The sequence below is a fragment of the Lissotriton vulgaris genome, chromosome 3_1 (assembly GCF_964263255.1).
Source record: "Lissotriton vulgaris chromosome 3_1, aLisVul1.2, whole genome shotgun sequence".
Classification (NCBI taxonomy): Eukaryota; Metazoa; Chordata; class Amphibia; order Caudata; family Salamandridae; genus Lissotriton; species Lissotriton vulgaris.
The window spans coordinates 552,232,652-552,256,830 of NC_141689.1; the positions used below are offsets into that span (position 1 = coordinate 552,232,652).

The following is a 24,179-nucleotide window of genomic DNA, read 5'->3' on the forward strand; positions in this document are numbered from 1 at the left end:
AAGCTTTATCTCGAGCAGCCTTGCGCTGCTCTTTGTCCGCCAAGGCAATCTCACGCTTCATACGTTCACGCACTGCTTTCTCCCACATTCGCACACAATCAAACATATCCTGTCTAGACCTGCGCTGAAACAAACATTGCTCCACAAACTGAACCTTTCGTAAATCAAACGACCCATGTAGTGGCCATTGCAACTCGGGATCAGATTTAGTGTATTTGTTCCATAACTTACTGTACAGTATTGGGGGAAGGCCAAACTTTATATACATTTCACGATTAGGGGTCCCCTCTGGGGGAGCCGGCTGAGATTCGTTTAATCTGTATGTGGTACCATTTACAAGACAGCACATCCCTCGGAGCGTGCTGAAAACAGGCATGTTCAAAAAGTACCACGAAAACGTGATACCGAAAAAAGGCACTTACTATTCTTCACACAAATGTGCCGCTCAAAATAAAAGCAAAGTTAGAGAAACATCTCTACATGCCTGCCTATGTGAAGTGCACTACACATATAGAATCAAATTCACAAACTCAAATGTTAGCTAACTCAAATCATAGTCATATTCATAGAACTACAGTAAGCGTCCGCAGACTACCTTACCAATCACAATTCTTACCCAAATCTCAAATATCCAGGTTCCAACTGCCAAGGTCTTTGATCGAATCAGCCAAACAGGCACTGTACAGCAACGCAGACAAGCAGGATCTCAGTCGGGGACCGGCGCCACCTGGAAGGTCAGATCAGAAGGAAGGGAAGAAAACACCGTGGGTGCCAAGACTCGGGTCACTCAGTGGCAGCGTACGCGTCCATGGCGAGTTTCCAATCCTTCGTCACGACCTCTCCTTCGGGCATCCGAGTCGCCGATGAGTCCCTTCGTGGTCGCCAATTTGTGGTATTGGGTTCTCCAGGCCTACATACTCCGCAGAATACCCACTACACCGTAAGAACTGTTGGCACGGAAACTAGAAAATGTAAAAGACAAGTTTATTAAGACCCCATGGGGTGGTGGTACATTCCTACAGCACCCTTCGGCAATGCAAGAAGTATCACACCGAACATCGGTGCGAGTCCTTCTTTTATACAGTTTACAAACATAAAAAAGGTAGGCGGTACATGGTTACAGAGTTTTCGGTACATATATGGTCATTTTTGGAACACAGCCAACTCATGGGAGGGGTTACAACACCACTGGTCAGTTTGGCGGAACATTCCTAAGTGATGACTGGTCAATCGGAACTGCGCATGTGCAGGCTTGACCGTTACTAAAAATAGCCTGTTGCTGGGCAAACTCAAGTGGTCAGTGGCACGGACAAAGGACTAAAGGGCAGGCTGACCACGAGGCAGCTCGTTCTCTAAAATGGCCGCCGTAACATACAAAATGGCGTTTTCAAGTAAGGCAAAGATAAGGGAAATAACGTGTAGCAAAGCTTAACGCTAACCCAGTCATTGTCAAATTACGACAGGGTGACTGTTGGCATACTCCCATCCATGGTAGTTGAGACCTATCTTGCGTACTCCTATACTCGAGGATCCCACCTCTCCATCACCCCAGCACCTTGATTGCACCTGTTGTCCCGGTTGGACCTTCTTGCTGCCCTACTGAGTGGCTGGCATCATGGGGCATACCGATGCTAAGCAGACGAAAATCCAGTTTGAGGCGCGTAAGCCGCCTAAATCGCGATCTGAGGATCATGAAGACTCTGGTGCCCCGGACCAGACTGAGGAAAACTGGAAGGCGATCCTACTTGGAATGCAGCAGAGCCTTACCTCTATTGACGCCAAAATAGACACAGTGAACATTAGAATGCACCAGTGGTCACCAAGTTGGGGCAGCACCGTATTAAGGAGGTGGAGACTAGGGTGTCGGACCTGGAAGACGGTCCCACGGCGGGTAAAAGCCAAATGTCTCAGATGGAAAAATTGTTGAAAGTTATCGCTGATAAATACGAGGATTTGGAGGCACGTTTCCGAAGGAACAATGCCCGAATTCTAGGCCTGACCGTATCCACAAACACGGGGCGCATGGAAGACCATATTGAGAAGCTGATGGTTGAGCTCTTTGGCAGGGATGCCTTCCCGGCACATCTCACGGTTGAGAGGGCCCGTGGATCTCTTGCTGCCCCCCCGCCCCTGGGAGCGGTGCCGCGCCCCTTGATAGTCCGTTTTCTAAACTATTGTGACAGGGATACGGTGCTGCGCCTAGCCCGTGAAAAAAGACAAGTATGCTTTGAGAACACAATATTAATATTTTTCCCCGATTTTACAAAAACGGTGCAAGATGCCAGAAGAAAGTTTGCAGCAGTCAAGAAGAAATTACAGTCACAACAGATCCCCTACGCCATGTTGTACCCGGCGAAACTCAAGATCACCCACTATGGATCACAGCATTTTTTCACCAATCCGAACCAGGCAGAGGACTACCTTCGACGCCACAGACGCTCGGCTCTCACTGAATCCGAAGCGAGGGACCGCGATTTGTGGTTGTGGATGGGGAGGGAAGCTGTGCCCGGGAAGTTGGGGATGCCAGTGTGGGTGGGGGTGGGAGGGGTTTACTCTGGGTTCAGTTGTGGATTGTCCAGTCTGCTATAGCTGTCACCTTACAGGTTTATACAATATGCTGCACAGAATACAATGGGTGATAACACACGAAGCGTGAATGACATCCCAGTAGTACCGTGGAATGTACGTGGTTTAAATAATCCTTGGAAGAAGCGACAGGTATTGGGTTACCTGGATAGGCATCACATTTCAGTAGCTATTTTGTAAGAAACACACTTAAGCCCTGGCGCAACTCCGCAGTTTGCCTCGAGGTGGGCCTCTCACCGCTGCGTTGCGTCCTATTCTTCAGATTCCCGTGGGGTGGCCATATTGGTTAAGATGGGAGTTGCCTTTGTCCCCAGTGGGTCGGAAGCCGATATAGAAGGAAGATTCTGCTTGCTATGGGGCAGGTTTCACGCTCATGATGTTACCTTTGCTAATTATTACGCACCTAACATTGATAATACTCATGCACTACTTCACTTATGGAGCAGAATTCAAGAGATAGGCTCTACCAACACTGTCTGGGGGGGAGACTTCAATACAGCACTATGTCCTCGTCTAGATAGATCCCGCGACTCTCCACTGCATTACACGGCCACCCAAAGAATGCTACGTGAAATTGTTGATGAGAACTATTTACTCGACTCCTGGAGGCACTTTCACCCTACACAACGGGAGGGCACACACTTCTCGGCATACCACTCGACCTGGGCCAGATTAGACTATCTCTTCATATCCACTGGTATGGCACACTGGCTGAGGCTTGCAACCCATTTGGCTCTCACCCACTCTGATCACTCCCCAGTGGTCGCTGACCTACGTGCCCCCCTCACTCATTCTCCATATAACAGTTGGCGTCTCAATGCGCTACACCTTCTTAAAACTACATTCCGTACTGAGATGGAATCAGGATTTTTTTGACCGTAACCTAGATTCTGTCCCCAGTGTTACCTCAGTTTGGGAGGCGTTTAAGGTCACGGTTCGGGGCTGGTGTATCTCTACCGGTGAGGGGAATACTCAAGTCAATACGCACTGAACTATCTGCGCTGGAGAAAAAGCTCAGACGACTAGAAAGCGAGCTATGTTTAGATCCTGACCGGAATGCCACTAGAGCAGCTATGCACAGTAAACTCACTGATTATGAAGAGCTTGCCGATAGGGAATGTAAATTTAGGGGGAAATACCATGTAGCGAGAGTCTATGGTGAAGGTGATCGCCCGGGGAGAGCCCTAGCTGCAGCGGTTAACCCACCCAAGTTTTCTAACTATGTGCTGGAATTGCAGGATGCGCACGGCGAGGTCCATAGGAACTTACCTGACCAATTGCGTACACTTAGGGACTACTATAGCGCCCTGTACTCCACCCAAAGAGACACCCCTCTTGATCGGCCTAATTATCTCGAAGATACTGCTCTGGCATGGTTGGGGGACACCCAACGAACGTTTCTTAGCCTAGACCTGGAACTTGATGAAATAGTGGAAGCTATCATGCACATGAAGTCTGGCCGGGCCCCTGGGTCAGACAGAATACCCATTGAATTTTATAGAACATATGTCTCTATATTGGCCCCAATACTGATGGAGGTATACTACACAGCACTGGAGGAGGGTAGTCTGCCCCTGGCGATGCGGGAAGCAATGATAACATCCTTGCTTAAACCAGGGAAACCTTCGCATAGCTGCGACTCATACCGTCCGCTCTACCTTTTAAATTGCGACACTAAGTTACTAGCTAAGGTCCTAGCAACTCGGCCTTATTGAAGCAGCGCATAGCACTGCCTGACCAGGCTGGCTTTATTCCCAACAGAGCCACGCCCCATAATCTCCAGACTTTGGCCGCAGTCCTACAAGACATAGATCAGAAGTGCTCGGCGGTGGCTGTGTTTTTAGATGCTACTAAAGCATTTGATTCCCTGGAATGGGATTAGCTGCTGGGCGTCCTGGGGCGTATGGGGATGCCGCCTGCCTTCCTACAGTGGATATACTTATAGTACACAAACCCAGTGGCAATGGTTCTTCTGAATGGTACCAAATCTCCCTATTTTCCTGTATCCAGGGGCACACGACAAGGTTGCCCCCTGTCTCCTATCCTATCCTATCCTATTCGCTCTTGCAATTGAACCCATAGCCACTAAGTTACGGCAACATCATAATCATCCATCACCACCCCCTTTTGTACCGCTTTTGGCCGCCATAAGTGTGGCAGGGTATGCTCAGACGTGAGTCCCTTGCTCACTTTGCCACTGGATTCAAGCAAGCCGGGCTGAAGACGGCTGGAATGCCAGAAACCGGTCCTCGGAAGCTTGTTTCCGGTCCAGGGAAGACATGGCTTGGCAGTTCGGGCTGGACTGTTCCCATGAGGCACAGGGTCAGACTGATTTGCATATAGCCATGTCTGAACTGGGGTGGCAGAGTGGGCTAAAGAACGGTGATGGATTTAACCCAGATCTTTTGACTGGGTGTGAGTGTTTGATTGATTCAGATGCTCCGTCCATCACCACCCCCTTTTGTACAGCCTATCTATACTCCCCAGGATGCCCTTACTTCGAAATCCGCTGTTGCACGTCACCTCTGAGGGAATTTGTCGTAAATTGTTGGAAAAACGTAACTATAGCACTTGGGGGGATCTTTATGAGGGGGGACATTTTCGCACACTGGAGCAGTTATTTGGGGCCAAAGACTCGACGACGATGGACGTATTCATTTACACTCGCCTTCGACAGAGTGTTAAGGCCGCTACCCCAGACTTCCCTGAATGAGCCAGACACCCTGACCTCACTGCATGCTCTACTACAAACAAATAGCCCTCAGCACGTTATATCTCTCCTTTACCGGTACTCAAGTGTTACACCGCTCTCTGGTCAAGCACGTGCAAGGCAGGAGTGGAACGGTGACTTGAATATCTCTCTAACTGACGACCAGTGGGAACTCAGTTGTGCACAGACGGAAGCAGTAAATAGTAACAACAGGCTACGCCTCATACATTTAAAATATTTGCACTGACTATACCACACCCCGTCAAACTTCATAGGTTCCGTCTCCGTGACAATGATACATGTGCTCAATGTGGACGGGAGGGTGCGGGGTTCCTCCATTTGGCTTTGGATTGCCCCTTGTGATGACCTACTGGGTCCAAACGTTTCAGGGGTTATTGGCCATGTTAAACATTCAGATAGATCCCTGTCCTCTTATGATCCAAGATGTACAAACGGTGCATAAGAAGTTCCTCGCAATAGGATTACTGATGACCAAATGTCAGGTGGCTTGTAGATGAGGGAGAGGTCGTGCTCTTAAATTTAAGGATTGGGTTCAAACAATATCCACATGACAAGGTCACTTAATTTAATATGCAGAATTGCTTCCTAGTACATCGCACCCAAAAGATATATGGAGCCCCATAACCACCTACCTGCTTGCGCAAGAGGCAGAGGGAGTGGAGGACGATGAGGTTCCCGAAGCGGGAGGTTACTCCCAGGCCCCACAAGAGCCTTCCCAAAACACATGTTCAGATACAGAGGTGGCATCGGGACCACTGATCGGTAACTAGGGAGGACATACTTTTAATCCCCATGTGCTAGGGGAAGAAAAAGAGGAGGATGGGTTGTTGGAACTAGATTTGTGAGGCTTACATTCTGCTAACACTGATATGGTTTTGTGCTTGTGACCCTGTAATGTTGTGCTATTGTCTGTATATTTCAATAATGTTGCCAAGGACTGGACAGCTATATTTACATAGTTCTGGTTTTAACACTGATCCATTCCTTGTAATGTGGGGTTTGTAAGCGACTATTGATCCTATGTATGAACATATGTAACGCTGTACAGCATATAGGGGGGACGGAGCTAGCTCGCAACCAAGATGGCTGCTTGAGCCAAGTGCTCCCTCGCTTCTTCAACTATCCTGTAAAATATCCTGCTGGTAGCGGTGATCTGCGAGATCCTACTGACCGGATTTGAGCTCCGGAGTGTCTGGGGCGGACGACAGGCGATTTGCGAACTCTCATACCGACTGAAAGAGCTGCAAAGGACTGCAAGGGCTGGGCGGGCTGCGGGCCGTTAGGCGGCGTGGCCTGTCGCCAGCCGCGACAAGAACTGCGGGCCGCCTGGACGGCGAGACACCTCTGTCGGGGACCCAGGCGCCTGGAGCGGAGAGGCGGAGACCTGCGGCTGGCGGACTGGCCTGGCTCTTCCCTGATTGCCTGCAGTGGCGTGCGGGTAGGCGGAGGGAGCGAGTCGTGCTGGAGTGAGCCTCTGCCTGCGGCTTTGGTATTTACGCAAGCGCCCGGTCCGACTGGGCCTTTGAGATCCTTGACGCCGGGCGGGCCACAGAGGTCTGTGGGATTGGACCTTGTGGAGCGCGGTGCCCCCCTGTTGCCGATCACTGCCCCACTCCCCTTGTGCTCCCCCCCCCCCCTTGGGCGCACTGGAGGCTGTTAACCCGTTCCTGGCGATACTGCTAGGCGGACTGCCATGTAGACCCTGCGATCACGTGAGACCGCTTTTTAAGCACTGCTCGAGGTTGAAATCTGCTGCCACCAACTGATGAGGTGCTGAGAGGTGAGATGGCGATTTCTGAGACCGGCGCGGTCTCTCCAGCGTGAGTGCCTTAGAGGGTCAAGGGACTGCGAAGATAGGCCTGCCTGGTGGAGGGCCTGCGAGACTCGAGGGGTGAGCCCGGACCTATAAGCGCTGGCGCCATTGGCCCTAAGGGCATATCCTGCATGCTGAGGCGGTGCTGAGAGTGGGGCACGAGACTGGTCATCCGCGATCGGGACCCTGACAGCGGCGGAGGGGCTGATCTGCTACGTCTGCGCTTCTGCGGTGATTGTGGGACCTGGTGCTGCGGCCATTACTGTGGCATTGCTGCGACTCTGCTGCGGATCGAGTGGAGGCAGTGGCTGGATGCGGAGCTGAACCCCCCTACCTCCCAGCCTTAGAGGCCTACTGAGATACCCCGACTGGCTGGCCCCGGATCCCTTCTGCATTGCAGACTAAAATCCCTGCCTAGACAGCGCTGCTGATTTATGAGTGGCGAGCTCAGCAAATTGTCTTGGGCGGCCTCTGAGATACCTGTGACTTTCTCTTGCTTGGTGACGAGTGCACCAGCACCGTAATGGAGCGCCCAGGCAGGACTCAACCCAAACTGACTTTTAACAACAAGAGATCCAAATCCAGTGGTCCTCCGTCGGGGTGGAGAAAAATGGGGCAGAGTCGGCTGCGGAGGGAGACCCGCCGGAGCAAGATATTCGCAGCATTTTGATGGCCATGGAGAAGAACCTGCAGGGCGGGATAGACTCTCTAGGCACTAAAATGGACACTCTTACGTACCGTATGAACCGGATGGCAGAACGGCTAGATAAGCATGCCAAACGCCTTGACATGTCTGAGCGTCGCATAGGTGAAGTGGAAGAGGAGCAGAACACTCTGGATTCAGAACATAAGCAGTTCGGCAGGGTGATCCAACTCCTACAAGACAAGGCCGAGGATTTGGAGGCGCAGTCTCGTAGATGCAACATACGCATTATAGGTTTGCCGGAAACCACGCAGACAGGGAACATGGAACTTTTTTTCCAATATCCCTTGAAAAATTACTAGGAGACACGGCCTTCTCTGGGATGTTCGTCATTGAGAGGGCGCACCACACCCTGGGCCCGAGACCAAAACCCAGGACGCCTCCGCGCCCAATCATAGCCAAATTACTTAATTACAGGGACCGTGACACGGCGTTAAAGCTCGCCAGAGAGAAGCAACCGTTGACTTACGAGGGCTCTATGCTCTCCCTCTTTCCCAACTTCACTGCAAGGGTGCAGGAGGTGAAGCAGCAGTTTGTGCCAATGAAACGTCTACTGCGAGAAATGGGCTCGGACTACGCAATGTTATACCCTGCCAAACTGCGAGTAAATCGACAGGTGAAGTCTATGATATTCACTGACCCGAGGGCACTCCAGAAAGCCCTTAAGGAGTGGCGCAGGGAGGCGAAACACTCACCGGAGACCGGACGACCTGAGGTCTCTGAGGATGGCTCCCTGGAAGATCAGGACTGAAGCTGTTGACTGCGCCTCGATGAGGAGACACGTTGGTCGTTATGGCGCTGTGAACGGGTGAAGTATTGACTTGAGATTTTACTGTTGGTACTGACAGTCTAGGATACTACTTCTGTTGGACCTTTGCCCTCTGCGCCACTGTAAATCTTGAGTTCTGTGACTGTTCGGGGGTGGGGAGAGGGTCGATGTTGGGTTTGACACCAGTGTTGCATCATTGTATGATATAACGCATTGCCGTTTTCAACTTTTATGGGGACTTGTCAAGTTATTTGAGATCACTTGCTGCCATTTTTCCTTTTGTTTAGGAAGCGGGGGTGTGGCGCAGCAGCAAGACATTGTGTGAAGATTTGTTTTAGCTTTGCTGCCTGCGGACTACCTACGCCCCAGCGTGTAGCACACCTTACCAAGAGGGGTCCCTCTGTATGGGGATTCTTCTTTTTCTCCTTTCTGAACTTTAGGTTGGTGTGGGAAGGCGAGGGTGGGGGAGGGGGTTGGTGTCATGAAGAGGACTGTTGCGGGGACCGTGGCGGGTGGGGGGGAGGGTCCCTGCCTAGTTGGGGTTGGGCTGGCGTGGATGGGACAGGGGGGGGACTGCATAGTTGTTTTCTAGAAAAGAGTGGTGGGGGGGATTGTTTCTTAGTTTTTTGTACGGTTGAGAGTCTTGAGGGCACGAAAACAGAGCGGCAGGTACATTTGACATGGGCACGGACTGTGATACATGGTCATTTATACACACAATTTCCCCTGTAATGGCGCAGCAGGCTCACGCTAATGAAACGATTACATTGCTGACGTGGAACGTTAGGGGCCCGAATGACCACCGCAAAGTCAGACAGGTCCTTCAATATCTCTCTAGGCACGCGATGGACTTAGCACTGCTACAGGAGACCCACTTGCGCCCTGACAGCCCGACACTATGCTATAGGGGTTTATCGAACAATATACATGCAGCAGGATTCACCTCACATTCACATGCCAGGGGCGTTTTGACCTGGGTAAACCCCAAGGCTTCACTGGAGTTGACCCCGGTTGCGACTGACTGGGAGGGACGCTATGTCATCACAAAATGCGCTGGAAAGGGACTGGATTTCTACATAGTTAACACCTATGGACCAAACTTTGACTGCCCTGCTCTCTATTTGGCGCTGGCTTCTAGGGTGCGTGACCTTTGTGGAGAACATGTCCTTTGGGGGGGCGACTTTAATATGACTCGAGAGCCCACGCTGAATAGATCGGATGGCCCTGATCGGCGCCCCTTGATCTCTGCCAAGGCTCTGGAGGCTGAGATGATGCGCCTGGGGCTGCAGGATGTTTGGAGGACTAGACAACCGACACAGGGAGGGTACACACACTACTCAGCTCCGCATGATATCCATACCCACATTGATTACTGGTTGTCTACCTCGCACGTCCTCTCTCTGGTTCAATCGTGCCTAACACGGCCACGCACCTATTCTGACCTCTTCTCAGTTCTTATTACCCTTAACGCACCAGCGAGACGCCCTCCTCCTTTTACCTGGCGTTTCCCCCCCTACTCGTTGATGGATGATGTCTTCCAGGAAGAACTAGTTGTTGCCATTGAGGAATTCTTCGACAAGAACATTGGCTCAGTAGATTCGTTCCTGGCAGTTTGGGAGGCTTTTAACGCCTTCATACGTGGAGTTGCCATATCTAAACATGCGGGAGTCCTTAAATCAATCAGGGGCTGTCTGTCATTGCTAGAAAACAGGCTCAGGGACATTGAGGCACGACGTTTGCGAGATCCTAGTGCTGAGCTTCTTCAGGACTTAGCTCAACCGATTTGCGAATATCACGAGGAGGCGGATTCTGAGTTGAAACATTTAGGCAAATATGCCATTACGAGATCCTATTAGCGCAACTGGTGAGGCAGCGGAGGCATTGCGCGACGACGCCTGAGCTGTGATCCCCCCAGACTGGGGAGCTTTTACCTGATTAGCAGGTCGCGGACCGCTTTGGGGACTTTTATGCATCACTGTATGCCTTCAGGGGGCAGACTCCGGAGGAACGTATACTGGACTATTTGATGCACATCCAGCTACCATGGCAGACCAACACGCACCGCAAGTTTTTGGTTCGGCTGTTTGAACGGGAGGAAGTAGTCTGGGTACTATCATCGATGAGAGCTTGGAGCGCGCCTGTGTCGTTCTACAAAACGTACTCTGATTTGTTGATCCCTTAATTACTGACACTCGTTGAGCAGATGGCGGAGGCAGGTGAAATGCCCCCCACGATGCGGGAAGCGATTATAGTTGCTATTCTTAAGCCTCGGAAGCCCCCAGAGGACTGCACTTCGTACGGCCTGCTCTCGTTGCTCAATGTCGACGCAAAGATTTTCGCGAAAATTATAGCTAATCGTCTCAGCCCGTTGGTCAATAAACTTGTTGCCCCTGAGCAGGCGGGCTTTGTCCCTAATCGTAACCTCACTTACAACTTGAGGACTGTTTTGCGGCATTCCATCACACACGCCAGGATGTCTCTGCTGTAGCGGTTTTCCTGGATATGGAAAAGGCCTTTGATTCTGTCGAGTGGCCTTTCCTTAGACAGTTACTGAGCCGCATGGGAGTGGGAGACCTCTTCCTCCAGCTGTTAAATACACTCTACGCTTCCCCCTCGGCCCGGGTCCGTATAGGGTATATTGCGGAGCATCCCTGTCTGCCCTATTATATATAATAAAGTCCCTGGTGGCTGGCTCGAGCTTTCCCCAGAAGGTGATCGTAGTTTTGGAACTCGGATACAGGTTGACCCAGAAATCACACTCCTAGAAACTTGGTGTTCATTTAGAACTACTGCTATCAAAAGGATCTGGTTTTATTTACTCGTGGGAAGTGCAGAACAGTAAGAGAAGTATGAAAAAAATCAAACTGCAATTCTAGTACCTCCAGGGCCTTAAATGCATTCCAGTTTATATAACCTAGAAACCTGTGTACGGTTTATTCTGTCGAAGGGATTGCTAGAATCTTTATAGTTTGACTCCTTTTCATTGTCAAAAAAGTCAGACCAAATACTACAAGTACACTCTTAATATGTCTGTCTTTTTGTCCTTTTTGCCTGGGTTCAAGGAATTACATCTTAGATTTGAAGAGGCCAAGTAACTAATAATCTTCAGAAAATCTTCAAACATGCAACCGAAAATAAATCGGAATGCCCAACACAATAGATACTGATTTTAAGAAGAAAACAAACCGGTAAATTGTGACCAGTCACATAGACTGATTGGTGAAAGAGGACATGACACACTTCAAGAGGGGCCACACAGTAGTGTATTTTCATCTTGTACTGCGTTATTTGTATCCTATTGCTTCTCCCCCCGCTTCTGTAGTGTCTTATCCTCTGTTGGTGTAGAACAAAGGCGACATAGAGCAATAACCTTGATCTCCAAGCTGTCGGGTAGAGAAATCTCAAATTACATTACCTTCAAGGCAGTGGCGCTGTGGGAAGTTCCTTTTTGGTAAAAAATGAGATGTGTCCCTATGTGTATGAAAAAGAATTATAGTGGTAGAAGGCTGTTTGCTAAATATATTTCTACTTGTCTGTTAGAGTTGGCTATGTCCCGCCTCTTATTGTCTCTAAAACCATGAAACTTAACTTTTGTGCAGATGTGTCCGCGAGGATTTTTGGGTTAACAGTAGTTTGCTTTGTATAGTCACTCTATATAATTTTAAGATATTTTAACTCCATTTCATTTCTTTTCCCCTCTTGAAAGTTTACCCATCTCCTGTTGTAAGCATTCGGAACCGAAAGTCACTCTATGGAGAAATCGGGCATACAATTATGAACCTGCTAGCTGTGAGTAATTCACCTAACATCATAAAATGGCATTTGGCAGTGCGCACTGTTTGAGAGTCCTTTACAAACCATTTCTTTTGGAAATTGCTATCTAACATTTCACTGTTTTTGTGGCTAATTTGGACTTCATCCTTTTCTTGTGGCATAACCCTGCCGAAATGTGTTTTCATTATATGTGTTTTACATTTCTTTGTACTGTGTTTTGTCATTTCTAGTGACCTAGGAATACTTAAGTGGCCATCCCAGGTCAGCTCTTTAACTACGTCTGGACCACAATAGTATTGAATCATGAAATGCAATGCACTTGCAGAACTGTGAGGAACCAAATGTACCTTTTTAATTTAATTGAAGACTTTTAATATTTGAATAGGCTGCATGTCAAATGAGGTGCCCTCTTAAGGTTATAAATAGATAGACCCAACCCCTGACTCCCCCCCAGACCCATCCTAGCCAGGATAATGAATTTCAGAGAAAGAGGCACTGCGACTGGCCCGTGAAAAGAGCGACCTCACATGACAGGGCACCAAGCTGTCTCTATACCCTGACTTCACCGCTATGGTGCAAGACGCTAGAAGAAAGTTTCAGGGAGCCAAGGCTACACTCAAAAATGTAGGTCTAAAATATGGCATGCTATATGCTGCGAGATTACGGCTGGAAGTCAATGGCCACTCCTGAATATTTGAGAGCCCGGCGGAGGTGCAAGAATTCTGCCACTCGTACAAACTTAATACCACGAGCAATTCCGAGGCTGCAACCTCCTCCCCCCCTCATAGTCGGTCGGATGCTAGCGCAGACTTATTCTCCAACTCGGGTCATGGCTGACTGTTCAATTTGCATGTACTGCCGCTGCTCTGTTGGTTCATAATCACTATTGGGTCTTGTCTGAATATAATGAAAACATTATTTGTCATTGGTTACTGGTCTGTTGGAAAGTGTACGTCCCCACCTTTGGTGTACACCTCAGATCGTTTTTGGTTAAGACGACATGTACCCCATTAGACCGGTTTTCAAATGTTTCAAGGTTTACGGGTGCCATGCAGCACACTTGGAAAGTGGGGAGTGCCTCCCTGAATGGGCGGGAAGGCTGGGTGGGGGGTGGCGGAAAGGGAATTGGAGTTCAAGCTTTGCACTGAGTCTGTTATCTTTAATCACAGATGTTTTTGCAGGGTACAAGCCTGGGTTATCCATCAATATTGCACGAGACAAGCTGTCATGACGCACTTAGGTCACAACTCCGGCCCTTCAAGTGTGACTTTAGCCACATGGAATGTTCGGCATTTAAGCGACACCCGTAAAAGGAGACAGGTGATACATTACCTGATCCGCCACAAGGTAGACATCTCATTTCTTCAAGAGACACATCTCCCCCCTGGTGACCATTCCCGCTTTGCATCTTCGTGGGGACCACACTGTTTCTTTGCCAACTACAGCAATTACGCAAGGGGCACAGCCATTCTCATTCATAAACGTCTTCCCGTCAAGTGCCACTCAGTCTTATATGATGATGCCGGCAGATTTGTGATTGTGGAGGGCACACTTTTCAACCACAAGATTGCGTTGGGATGTGTATATATGGTCCCAACATTGACTCTCCTGATTTCTTTCACGCCCTCCACTCAAAACTGATGCAACTAGGCTCCATGCCCCTTCTCTTGGGGGGCGACTTTAACGCTACGCTCAATCTGGTTTCTGACAGCACATCCACGGCCCCAGACCCAAAACCAAGAGCACGCAAAGCCCTGCACTCAATGTGCGATCACCTTACATTACTAGACTTGGGACGAGTCCGCGACCCTGTCCTTACCACATATACACATTACACCAGTGTAAGGGACACTTGGACACGGCTTGATTATTGGTTGGCCTCCCCTGAAATATCTAGATCGTTCCACAAGATACGGACATTGCCCAGGTCGTATTCTGATCACTCCCCAGTATTACTGGGGCTATTGGTTCCTCGCCAGAAGGGTTTGAAAGGCAATGGAGATTCCCGAACCATGCTCTAGAGGACAAAGTGTTTAAACAAGAACTCTATGTAGCCATAGAGGACTATTTTGAATTGAACACTGGCTCTGTGGACTCTGAGGCGGTGTTGTGGGAGGTGTGTAAGGCCTATATGAGGGGAATATGTATTTCAAAGAGCTCTGGGGTACTTCGCGACATACGTGGCACCCTTTCCCATATAGAGAATGAACTGACTGCATTGGACACTGCTCAGGCGGCAACTGCCGACCCGGGCTATAACGTGAAGAGAGCAGCGCTGCTCTTAGAATACAAGGAGGTAGCTGACGGGGAAATACTCTACATGGGGAAATACCATAACACTAAAGTTTATGGAGAGAGGGATGGCCCTGGCCTTATCCTAGCACAAATGCTCCGACCTCCTTATGCAAAAGCATACGTCACAGAACACGGCAGGGACTACACTCACAGACCCACTACTGATACAGAAGGAATTTTTAACTTATTTTAAGGCACTATACACCTCTAGACTAGGGCAAGACCGTTCCAGGCAAGAGTTGTTGTACCTTTCCGAGATAGCATTGGTATATTTGGAGAAATTTATGCAAGATTTTTTAGCAGAACCCATTACAGCGGACAGCATAAATGAAGCCATTGCAGCCCTAAACCCATCCACAGCCCCCCGGGTTGGATGGATTTACAGGCGAATTCTACAAAACTTACAAAGACCTTTTGATCCCCTGACTTTTAGATGTTTATGCTGAGGCTCTGGAAAAGCAACGGCTCCCTCCTACCCTACGAGAGGCAGTTATTATTTTGCTCCCTAAACCCGGCAAAGATCCACTACACTGTAGCTCCTATAGACCCTTATCATTGATAAACTTAGACTATAAAATCCTTGCCAAGGCTTTGGCATGCCGACTCTCACTACTTATGGAGTCTATAATATCCCCTGCGCAATCAGGTTTCATTCCTCATCAATCCACTGCCTTCAACCTCCGCACCCTCGTCAACACCTTACACAGAATTAACCCGGAAGTCCCCGCAGCGGCAATCCTACTTGACACTGAAAAAGCTTTCGATTCCCTAGAATGGTCCTTTTTTCTTTCCATTATGCAACGCATGGGAATGCCCCAGGGATTAATTGCCACCACTGCTTTGTTATACACACAACCTACAGCTCGACTCCGAATGAACGCCACCTTATTGGCCCCCTTCACAATATCACGTGGCACATGGCAGTGTTGCCCCCTCTCCCCTTTACTGTTTATTCTAGCAATGGACCCACTGATAAGACACTTGCAGGAACAACATTTATACAGGGTACTGCAATTCAACACAGGCCCGCTATTGGTTTCCCTATACGCAGATGACACTATCTTATACGTCCGAGATCCTCAAACAAACTTGGATCCTCTCCTCAGAGAGATCCTCCGATTTGGCACCTTCTCAGGATTGGGAATAAACTGGCATAAATCAGTCATATTTCCTCTCACGGCTAGCACAACCAGATGGGTCCCGGAATTCCCTTTAGACTGGTGCGAGGATTCGGTAAAATACTTAGGGACACATATCCAGCTTGATACGGACCAGATTATACACCGTAATTATGGAGTGGCCATCTCTAAATTGGAAACACAAATTGACTCCTGGCTTAAACTTCCCCTTTCCATGGCGGGACGAGTTGCACTGGTAAAAATTATTGTACTCCCAAAATTTTAATATTTGTTTCACAATATACCAGTCCCACTCACTAACAAATTCTTCAATACTCTGAGGTCGCACCTGATTAGATTACTTTGAGGCGGTAGGACACCCAGAGTAAAATGGCAGGTGATGACACTCCCTTATGACCGAGGAGGGTACGGGGTTCTGGATCTTCAACTATACTTTCTGGCCACACAATGTAGTTTCGCGCAGACAGACGCAAGGATTACATACCTACACCCAGAATCTGACTTTGTTCTGCCTAACACACTTGCCACCTACTGCACACTGGTATCCCTAGCGACCCCTAAAACATACAGCCAGTTTCCACCACCAGCTGGGCATGGCTTAAACTGTGCCATATCACTCGCACACAAACATTGCATTCCTCGTCCCTTCCGCTTCCTAATGCCACTTTCCTACCTATAACTAGCGAAAAATTGGTACAAAGGACCTGCACTAAATTTAACATAGCCATGATGGGAGACCTCTATCCGGCTGGCCACGTTTTTGATTCAGAGGACATGTCTATCTTTTCAGATGCCACATTCATGGACAGATTTATTCTGGCCCATTTACGCTCTGCTCTGCGAGCCCGGCTTCCTGAATACCCACTAGAACCTGCCTCATTTCCCCCCCTCACATTGGTGATAGCCAGCAACAAAGGGTTCTATATAATATCACACTTGTATAGGGCGTGCTCTGACTTGATCCCAGTTGCCGATGAAAGATTGCGTAGTGCATGGGAATTGGACTTAGGCAACCCAATCACTGATGAACAATGGGTGGCCTGCTGCAGGGTTACTAGAACAGTGTCCCTCAACAGCAGACATAAACTGATACACTTTAAATTTTTACATAGAATTTACGTTACACCGGCCGGTATGCATAGAATAAACCCCACCAGACCGCACTTCTGCCAGCGTTGTCATGCTCCACAGGCCGACTTCTCACATCTCGCGTGGACTAGCCCGTGAGTTCACGCTTTTTGGGTAGCAGTAAACTAACTTTTAAGTAAAATGATACAGTTTCCTCTGGTGCCTTTGCCCGATATAGCTCTCTTGGGATATGTGGTCCAGATTCCCATAAAAGTGTGCAGATTTGTCGCTATCTCCCTACTCCTAGCCAAAAGAGAGGTCGCAATTTATTGGGGTAGCAAAAGGGCTACGACGACAACTGGTTGGCTCCAAAGCCTTGCATCCTTCTCCATGAAGAGCGATCTGTATGCTGGCACAATCCCGCCTTCTTCCAGACCGAAAGATATATGGGGCCCCTTCCACGCTTACCTTACACTACAGCAGCAAGATTCTCCCTCGTAAGTGGAACAGGGTATTGTACCAACAGGGGTGGGTTAGCGGAATGAACTGCATCCATACACGCACCTGGACACACTCCACGTATGCATAACAAGTGGGCCCGTAGATAGTTATGGTATATGTGAGTAGTAGGGGTTTTGGGAGGGAGCTATTGGGCCGATGCAATGTTGAACCCCTTGCTGAAGTTCAAGATATGTCAAATATGATGTTGTCACCACTTGATTGTCCTACCGTGCCTTAATTGACCTATTGTACTGATTGTGTTCAAAATGTACCCCAAGTATACTGCAATTGAACTCTGTGCTCTGCATTACTTTTCACAAAATGCTAAATAATGTAAAAAACATAGATTTATTATTTTCAGGAAACATGGTTGACCCTTTACCATAAAAAATATTTAATTAGCTACAGATTCTTCACCGTACAATATTCCCCTGGCGTCAGACTGGATCCATGTTTTTGCAGTACCTCTGCTTGCCAAATGGTGGTGTCATCCCTGCTGTAAGTGATGTGCGCAGTGCCAATATAGGCTCCACCCTAGCACATTTACATCAGTTCTTTTCTTTACGCGCCATTAGCGCAGATCCAGAGTGAGCTACCTCTGTCCACTTTTAGGATAACGTTTTTTTGACATTTAGTCGACTTATTTTGAGCTTTGTCTCCCAGTGTGCAAGTGATGCCACCCAAAAATCATTTTGGAATTAAACGATGTGGTTCCTGTAGTAGGCAGATGTCTGTGACAGACCCACATGTGGTTTGTCTCTAGAACTGGACCTGAGCCACAACTCCAATGCATTTGAGGACCGCTGCTCCATGAAAACCAAGGCCATGCAATATCGATCCCTGAAGTTCCTGATGCCGGTGGACTCCACGATGCTCTGGGTCCTGGTCGCATGAAAGGTCCTGGCCTGTTTGCAGAGCTGTTCCAGGCACTCGTCATAGTTTTTTTTTTTGTAAATATTTTTTATTTTCAGTTAACCAAAACAGTTAGGACAGTGCTTGTAAACATTCCGTTACAGTACATAGTCTTAGATCTTCGAACACATTGCAGGCATATTCAATTTAAAGAGTCATGAATCATTACAGAAAGCAGCATGTATCAACATTTCTAAACCCCATCCCCTCACGCCAGCTGTCTAGGAACTGTCCGGGTCTTCACCCTCCCCATCACTAGAGGGCGGCTCACAGATGTAACCTCAAAATTTGTTCCAGGCCCCCGAGATTCCATCCCATTTCCTCGGGCAACCACGGTGAATAAAAACCGCCTTTTCTGCCACCATTATCTCATCCATATCTCTACACCATTTATTAAGGGTCGGGGAAACTGCAGAGCCCGATAACATAGCAATGTTGCGCTTTGCCACCATCATGCCCAACATCACTCAATCTTGCTGTCTGTGATTCAGGTCATTGGGTTCCCAGACATTCAGTAAGCAGCGACGTGGCTCTGGCAATAAGGATATGTCTATTGCTTGAGAAATCGTGCGCATTTCTGCGATCCAGTATGTCAACATATATCTACAGTCTCAAATGGTGTGGAAGAACGTTCCCTCCTCCCCACAATTACAGAGACAGAACTTATGTGTGGCTTTACCTATTTTGTGAAGGGTTGGTCTCGTGTAATATATACGGTGAAGTACCTTGAGTTGGACCAGCTTTAATCTGGAGGGGATAGCAGTTTCGCGCGGAGAGGAGAGGGCCTCATGCCATTCGGAGTCATCAAGGGAACCCACCTCCTCAGACCAGGTCTGTTTCAGTTTGGACATTACGTCCTGTAGGTTATTAATAAGTTTCTTGTAAGTAAAGGAAGTGGCCTTGTCTGGGATGTGTTCTGAAAGGAGTCTATCTTCAAGCGGGATTGATTCCTGCAAGACAGTACCCGTGGTATTGCTGATTGTAACGCATGCTTAATTTGTAGGTATCGAAACATCTCCCTCTGGGACATCTCGTACTGTGTTTGTAGGTGGGCAAAGTCCACCACCGCACCCTTCTTCCAGAGATCACCCACCACTGATATGCCAATGGTGTCCCAAGCCTGGAACCCCTTACTGGTACGGAGGAAGCCTAGTTGGTAGGAGTCCCACAAAGGTGTCATTTGGGTGACGGTGCCCGAACACTGAAGCCGTCTATTGGCCTTGTACCATAACTGCACTGTGTATGCGTCGGGCCTATCAAATCCGTGTGGGGGCGTCGTAAGTATAGCGTACGAAGTACACCTCTGCTGTCCAAAGAGTGTCTGTCGGCGAGATATGCCGGCTCAGTCTGTGGGGCGGCAGCCAGAAATTGATCTGTTTAAGGTGTGCCGCCCAATAGTAGAGCTCAATATTTGGGAGCGCTATCCCCCCATCATACCAGCCTCTAGTTAGCTTATCCTGGGCAATTCGAGGTGGTCTTGCGCCCCATAGCAGGTGGGATACCATTGCAGCTATCGCCTTAAAATAAGCCGTAGGGACCAAGAACGGAGAATTTTCAAGCACGTAAAGGAAACGTGGGAGCACCATCATTTTGTACAGTGCCGCCTTACCTAAGAGTATGAGGGGAAGAGCCTGCCACACCTTAGCGTCACGTTTAAACCTATCCGACCCAGTAGAATTCGTCAGGGTCGGATGTAATAAGGATACCCAGATATTTGAATGAGGTTGCTGCAACCCTTAGGGGGCAGCTCGGGGGCAAGACGGGAGGGGGGCTGTTGATCTTATAACCGGACACTTTGCCAAACAGCTCACATACGTTTAACAGTACAAGAATAGACTTTCTAGGAAAGGTGAGATACAAAAGTATATCATCTGCTTAGAGGGATATACTATCCTCCCAGACAGCGGACCAGCGGATCCCCTTGATAGAGGGCTCCCATCTGACCCAGATCGCGAGAGGTTCTAATAGCAGGGTGAACAGCAGGGGTGACAGCGGACACCCCTGCCTTGTGCCACGGCCAAGAGGGAAGTCCCGCGAGATGCGTCCATTGGCAGCGACATGCGCCAGTGGCTTAGTATATAGCAAACTAATCCAGGCGCAGAATTTGGGGCCAAATCCCATATGTTGGAGCACTGCAAATAAGTAAGGCCATTCTACTGTGTCGAACGCCATAGTGGCGTCAAGCGAAAGGATGACAGCAGGTTCCTCGAGAAGTGGCGCTCGTGCCATGACCACGTGGAGCCATCGGAGATTAAGGGCCGTGCTCCGGTGGGGCATAAATCCGGATTGATCCGGACTGACCAGTGACGCGAGATGTGGAGTAAGACGTAACGCTAGTAGTTTGGCCAGGATTTTAGGTTCTGCGTTAATGAGAGAGATCGGGCGGTAGGAGGCACAGTCCGTCTCTGGTCTGCCCGGCTTGTAAATCGCGACAATCGTGGCCAAGCACTGTTCTCTCGGCAGTTCCCCCCTGTCGAGGCTATCAGCTAACATACTTAAGAAAAAGGGGGCCGTCGTTTGCATTGTTCTTTTGTGGAGTTTAACTGGGAGCCTGTTTGGACCCAGCGCCTTACTAGATGCCAGGGTGTAGGTAGCGGCCTGCACCTCCTCAATAGTGATATCAGCCTCCAATAGAAGCGCCGCCTCCGGAGAAAGCTTAGGTATCGTGAGGTCTTTAATGTAGTAATATGCCTCTGCAATCGTATAAGACACCTGCGGGGCGTAGATTCGTTCATAGTGGTCAGCCAAAATATTAACTATCCCATCAGGGTCAGTTACTAATGAGCCCCTGGGGGATTCCAGCTGAGCAATAACTTTGTTCGCCCGTTCCTTTTTATCTAGCCAGGCTAGCATCTTCCCCGGCTTATCACCCAGCTCGTATATCCTATGCCGAGTGGCCTGGATCCGAGCGTGTGCCATTTCTCTCTGGAGGGTGAGGACTTCAGTCTGCTTAAGACGAACCGTGCGGGCAGCCCCAGGAGACGGGTGGGCCTCCTGGTCCGCGATGGCTAAGGATAGTTCCGCCTCAAGACCGTCCAAGGTCGCCCGCCGCTCCCTCTTGTGTCCTGTGATGGAGGCCATTGCCTGACCCCGAAGGACCACTTTATACGCCTCCCAGAGTGTGCATGCGGAGTCTATCGAGCCTAGATTTTCCTGAAAGAAGTGTTTAGTAGTACGCGCCAGCGCCAACATGATAGGTTCCACCTGGAGAAAGCCAGCGTACAACAGATACATGCGTCTTCTACCAGTCCGGTGAAGGGTGTATTTCAACAATAATGGGGAGTGATCAGATATTCCCCTTGGATGTATAAGGACCTCCTCCAAACCCCCAAGAGCGTCCGCGGAGACAAAGAAATAATCAATGTGCGTGAGGCAAGTGTGTACTGCAGAGTAAAAAGTGAAGCGTTTCTCATCTGGGTGTTTGAATCTCCGACCGTCTGTGAGACCCAGGGCCTCCGCCAGACCTAGGAGGCGTCGCCCACCCTGCATCTCCATTCGAACAGGGAATCTGCCCAGGGTTCCATCAATAATATCGTTAAAATCACCCCCCATTAGGAGTGTCGCAACCGGCAATGTCAGCAGAAATGTTGTGAGGGCAGGATGAGCTTGTGCATGCAGTGCTGGGGGTATGTAGACCGATACCAAGTTAAACAATTGATCCTCCCATTGGCAAGTTAACGCCACGAAGCGGCCCTGGTCATCAACTCGTGTCTGCTGCACCACGAGGGGAAAGTTTTTCCTGATTAAAATTCCCGTACCCCTAGAACCTGAGGAGAACTCAGTGGGCCACCATCTTATAACCCCACTTGTCCATTGCTCGGACTGCTGACCCCACCAAATGCGTTTCCTGCAAAAAAAACACCGCTGGGCCACAGCGCTTCAGATACCAGTCCTCTCTTTACCTTATCCCCTAACCCGCGGACATTCCAGGTAAGCAGAGTGAGGGCTGCCAGAGGAGCCTGTGAGTCTTGTGAATTAGGTTCAGACATCAGCAAAGGGAAGGAATGTCAAAACATTTAGCACTGCAAGCGTTCCAGAAAATCGACACATCAAGGCACATAGCTGTCCTCCCCCAACCTCAGAATCAGTTTGGGGCAACGACGGAGAGAGCGTGGCCTCTTACTCTGAGCTTGGTCCAGGTGAGGTGAGGTTTCTTCCCCTGTCAAGAAGGGTGATTGATACACCAGCTGACATGGAGGACTAAAAGAACATACATCCTTTATAGTGTCACTGTTTTCGTTTTGTGTTATTTAGAGCACATTTTTCACTTGCAGTAGCAAAAATATTTAAGAACAGAGGCCCTGATGAAAGCCTAGGGAGTGAATCCCCGTTTAGGCAGAAACATGTTGGCCCCTAAACAGTCATTTGTTTATACTGTCATTTTGCACTGTTCTGGTTTTTAATAGAAAGAGGCTTACAGGTATTAAAGCTTTCTTATTGTAATTCCTCTATTCTTTTTAACATCACTTCCCTATACTTCCACATTTTGCACTGCACCTTTTTTCCATTTAGTGATCCCACGCATGGTCAACATGTGATTGTGGGTCTGACCTCAGTCCTACCAGACGGCACGGGAATTAGTCTCATATGATCTAGAGACTTTCCAGCCCTGTACTGTGGATGGCCAGATGATAAAATTAGATCACTAACAAGAATCGAAATTTGCCTAGCTTACGTAACGGTAAGTTTCAATTCTATTAAGGACACGGAGGCGAGGATTATGCTATATCTTCCTTCGCTTTATTAACATAAAGACTCCACAGCAGCTTAGGAAAAGATATAATAAGAACAAAAAATGCTTTAAACATAAAGCATTGACGTAATGTTCAACAAAAAGTAAACAACAACTCCCAAGAGTCTCTTTGCGTAACAATAGTCCATAGTCCTTTCACACTGTCCATTATCACTATATAACCGGACTTCTCATCATCTTCCTCCTCTTTCTTCGTGCAGATCATGCTTGAGCCTCATTGGTCCTGTTTAGCACCGTCGTTGCCTGCCAAAAAAAGGAACAGCATCAGCGAGGTGGCCCAGGAATGCGACAACAAGGCGAGGAGCATTCAGTGATTAACACAGTACTGACAATGTAAAGGAAAACGCTTTACTTACTGCCATACGGGTGGGTAGAGACACCACTGTGGCCTGGGTGGGATAATCCTCGCCTCCGTGTCCTTAATAGAATTGAAACTTACCGTTACGTAAGCTAGGCAAATTTCGATTCTATGTCAGGACCGGAGGCTTCAGATTATGCTAGTTTAAAGCTTACTTACCACCAACTGAGCCAAATCCACCACCGGCTTAAAATAAAACCTCTTGAAGGTGGAATCCGAGGACCAATCCGCAGCTCGCATTTGGTCCTCCAGACGAGCACCCACCGAGAATGCCTTAGAGGCCATGGCCCCCCTGGCGGAGTGTGCTCCAAAGAGAGAAGTATTGATGCCCGCTTCTTGCATGACCCATCGCACCCACCGAGCAATAGTGGGGGAGGAGACAGCTTTGTGTGGCTTCCGCAGGGCAATCAACAACTGACGCTCGCTCGGAGGGCGCAGATCCAAGGTCAGGTCCTCATATGCTTTGAGGCATTGCACGACACACAACTTAGGAGTGTCAGTAAAGGCTGGATAAGAAATGGAACGCGACGACGTCTTAGTACGTCGGCCCACGGTAAAAGTAACCCCATCCGGGGAAAAAATGCGTGCAGAGACATCCAGCGCGCGCACGTCCGAGACGCGCCTACAAGAGACCAGACATAACAACATGGCTAACTTCGCCGACAGCTCCTGAAGAGACCGATAAGAATTGGCTGGCCACGACAGGAACAAATTCAGAACCAAATTGACGTCCCAAAGGACGGAGTACCTGGGTTCTGGCGGCAGTGCGAGGCGAAC

At 48.9% G+C, this 24,179-nt stretch overlaps 1 protein-coding gene across 5 annotated transcripts in view; it reads left to right on the forward strand.

The window, feature by feature from the left end:
- Window positions 1–24,179, forward strand: part of ZFYVE16 (zinc finger FYVE-type containing 16) — a 743,498-nt gene that overhangs the window by 463,953 nt on the left and 255,366 nt on the right. For all 5 annotated transcript variants that reach the window (XM_086960830.1, XM_086960829.1, XM_086960828.1 and 2 more), the window contains one exon: window positions 12,309–12,391. In XM_086960830.1, the coding sequence (XP_086816956.1) occupies window positions 12,309–12,391 (83 nt within the window). The remainder of the gene's footprint in view (window positions 1–12,308; window positions 12,392–24,179) is intronic.